General features: G+C 44.0%; 1 protein-coding gene across 1 annotated transcript; it reads left to right on the top strand.

Moving 5' to 3' along the window:
* Nucleotides 1–12: 12 nt before the first annotated feature.
* LOC103254457 (mas-related G-protein coupled receptor member X2-like) lies at nucleotides 13–912 on the top strand (the record flags this gene model as incomplete). The annotated part of the gene is made up of 1 exon (XM_008052549.1): nucleotides 13–912. A coding segment is annotated over one exon (900 nt), but the record flags the coding sequence as incomplete, so codon positions are not given.
* Nucleotides 913–2,938: the final 2,026 nt, after the last annotated feature.

Here is a 2,938-nt window from a genome sequence, read left to right as displayed (position 1 = left end):
CCTTCTCCAGCCTGTGACGTGCAGAACCTGATAGAAATCCTGCTGATGCTCATCATTGCCCTGGTGGGGCTGGCAGGAAACGGGATTGTGCTCTGGCTCCTGGGCTTCTGCATGCGCAGGAACGCCTTCTCCACCTACGTCCTCAACCTGGCCGCGGCTGACTTCCTCTTCCTCTGTGGCCAAATGATACGTTCCCTTTTACAGCTTATTAGCAACTTTGATTTCATCTACAGCATATCAAGCCCTGTGATTGTCTTTCCCTACCTTGCAGGCCTGAGCATACTGAGCACCATCAGCATCGAGCGCTGCCTGTCTGTCCTGTGGCCCATCTGGTACCGCTGCCGCCGCCCAAGACACATGTCAGCGGTTGTGTGTGCCCTACTCTGGCCACTGTCTCTGCTGCTGAGCATCCTGGAAGTGTACTATTGTGCCTTTTCATTTGGGGGGATATATGACCATAGTTGGTGTCAGACGATTGATTTCCTCTCTGGCTCTTGGCTATTGTTTTTATTTGTGGTTCTTTCTGGGTCCAGCCTGGCACTGTTGCTCCGGATTCTCTGTAGCCTCCGGAAGATGAAGCTGACCAGGCTGTATGTGACCATCCTGCTGGCAGTGCTGGTCTTCCTCCTTTGTGGCCTGCCTGTAGGCATCGAATGGTTTTTAGTATTCTGGATTCAGAAGTTTGATGCATTCACTTGTCGTTTTTTTGAGGTTTCAGATGTCCTGTCCTGTGTTAACAGCAGCGCCAACCCCATCATTTACTTCTTTGTGGGTTCCTCTAAGCCGCGTCAAAATAGGAAGTCCCTCAAGCTGGTTCTCCAGAGCGCTCTGCAGGACACTGCTGAGGTGGATGGATGTGGAGGCAGCCTTCCTCAGGAATCCCTGGAGAGGTCAAGAAGCAACCTGGGGTAGTGAGGAAGAGCTTCTTCCCTGTTCGGAACATGTGACCTTGAGAGTCAACACTGCCTTGCCACCCTTGGCAATTAGATGCATTTTTCTGGGCCTTGTGCCTCTGAAATGCTTCAGGGTTTCCAAAATGTCTTCAAATAGATTTATTTTTAACTTGGTTTTTCTAGTTTTACCCAGAGAAAGCATTAGTCTGAAAGTACAATGTTTGAATCCTTTTTGAAGTCACCAATAAATTTCTCATGTTATCTTCCTCCAAATCTTTCTTATTGTAAACTCTTTCTCAGCAGTTTTCATTGCAATGTCAAGAATGTCTGTTCAGATCCATAAAACTCTTCTTTAGAATTGTTTCCTACCTGACAGTACCGAAAAGGCAGATGCCTTATTTATGTCTCAGACTGAGTTTCCCCGAAAAGCAAGCTTCATCCTGAGAATGGGGACATTGCTGAAAGTGGGAATCTCAGTTCTGAATTCATGAGTTCTGCTACCTCTAAATTTCACTGAGTTTTCTGGGATTGGGAAAAATAATGTTCTTAAATGCAGACTCTTTACCTTCATAAAAAGCAGTCTATGAAACAGATTTTATGAAAAGTCCTCTGCTGTCATGTGTCCATGGTATGGGGACAAGTTGGCCTTAATTTCTAATAAAGAAATTATGGTTCCTTCTTCATGAGAACTGATTATCCTGGACCATGGACCAGAGTAGAGTCAAAAAATATGTCCCACCAGTGCCAGTTTGGCCATTGGCAACCTCAGTGTTGGTTTCCAAATGGAAATTAGTTTGGAAACCATCTGTTTTTAGCTTCCAGATTCCTTAATTTATAACTCTCAGCACATGCTGTCTTATGCAAATTGTTCTCATTCGATGTCAGTTAGTGTCCTGGGCAATCGCCATGGGAAACAGGAGTGAAAACCTTTGACTTCTTCCATGACAGTGTCAATTACAGTATGTATATAACCACTTAGAGTTGCTACAGAATTCTGATACATGACAAAACAAGGATGAAGATTGAGAACAAGTGCTACGTGAAATAAGCCAGACACAAAAGAACAATACTGCTAAGTTCAACTTTTATAAGATATTCAAAGTTAACAGACATGTAGGTTTAGGGATGAGGAGATTGTGTGATCATTGTTTCATGGTAAAGAATTTCTGTTTCATATAATAAAAATATTTTAAAGCAGATATTGGTCATGGTTGTATCTTATTGTGAATATTCTTAGTGTCACTGAATTACACATTTAAGATAGTGAAAGAAGCCGGGCTCGGTGGCTCAGCCTGTAATCTCACGCCTTTGGGAGGCTGAGGTGAGTGGATTGCCTGAGCCCGTGGGTTCGAGACCCATCTGGGCACCGAGACCTCATCTCTACAATAAATCAAAAAATCAGCCGGTCGTGGTAGCGCATGCCTGTAATTCTGGCTACTTGGAAGGTTGAGGCAGAAGGATCGCTGGGGCCCAGCAGGTTGAGGCTGCAGTGGCTGGGAGTGGCCACTGCACTCCAGTCTGGGCGACAGAGTGAGACTCTAACTCAAAAAAAAAAGATAGTGAAAGAAGTAAAATCATGCAATGTATATTTTGCCACAATTTTCAAGATTATTAATTTTAAAAAAGAGCATCAATGCAGAGTTCAGGACTCTTCTCTGCAATTGACTTCTCTTTCCACAGAGAACTCAAGTAGATAGAAGGGGCCACCATAAGAGGTTGTGAGAACACAACGAAGTCTGCAGTGCTCACAAGCAGGGAGACTACCACTCAGATGCGAGGTGGCAAATAAACTCAGTATCTTGAAGACAGTACAAAGTAGCCACAACAGTAGTGGGACATGCTAGGGGAGGGGTGAGGTTCACAACATCACTTAGGATAAATCCCCAATTCTACACAGGGGGAAGTGAGGCCCAGGGAGACGACAAAACTTCACCTGTATGTATACCACTTATGTACCTGATCCTAACCTATTACTCACATTTTTAGAATAAGATGAAGACAAAGGAAAAAAAGTAGCCATAAAATGGTAAATCTATAATTTTCAA

This window comes from Carlito syrichta, unplaced genomic scaffold (assembly GCF_000164805.1).
Source record: "Carlito syrichta isolate Samal-C Ts95f unplaced genomic scaffold, Tarsius_syrichta-2.0.1 Scaffold280807, whole genome shotgun sequence".
Lineage (NCBI taxonomy): Eukaryota > Metazoa > Chordata > Mammalia > Primates > Tarsiidae > Carlito > Carlito syrichta.
Note: the sequence above shows the minus strand (reverse complement) of the source record. Positions and strands in the feature narration are given on the sequence as shown.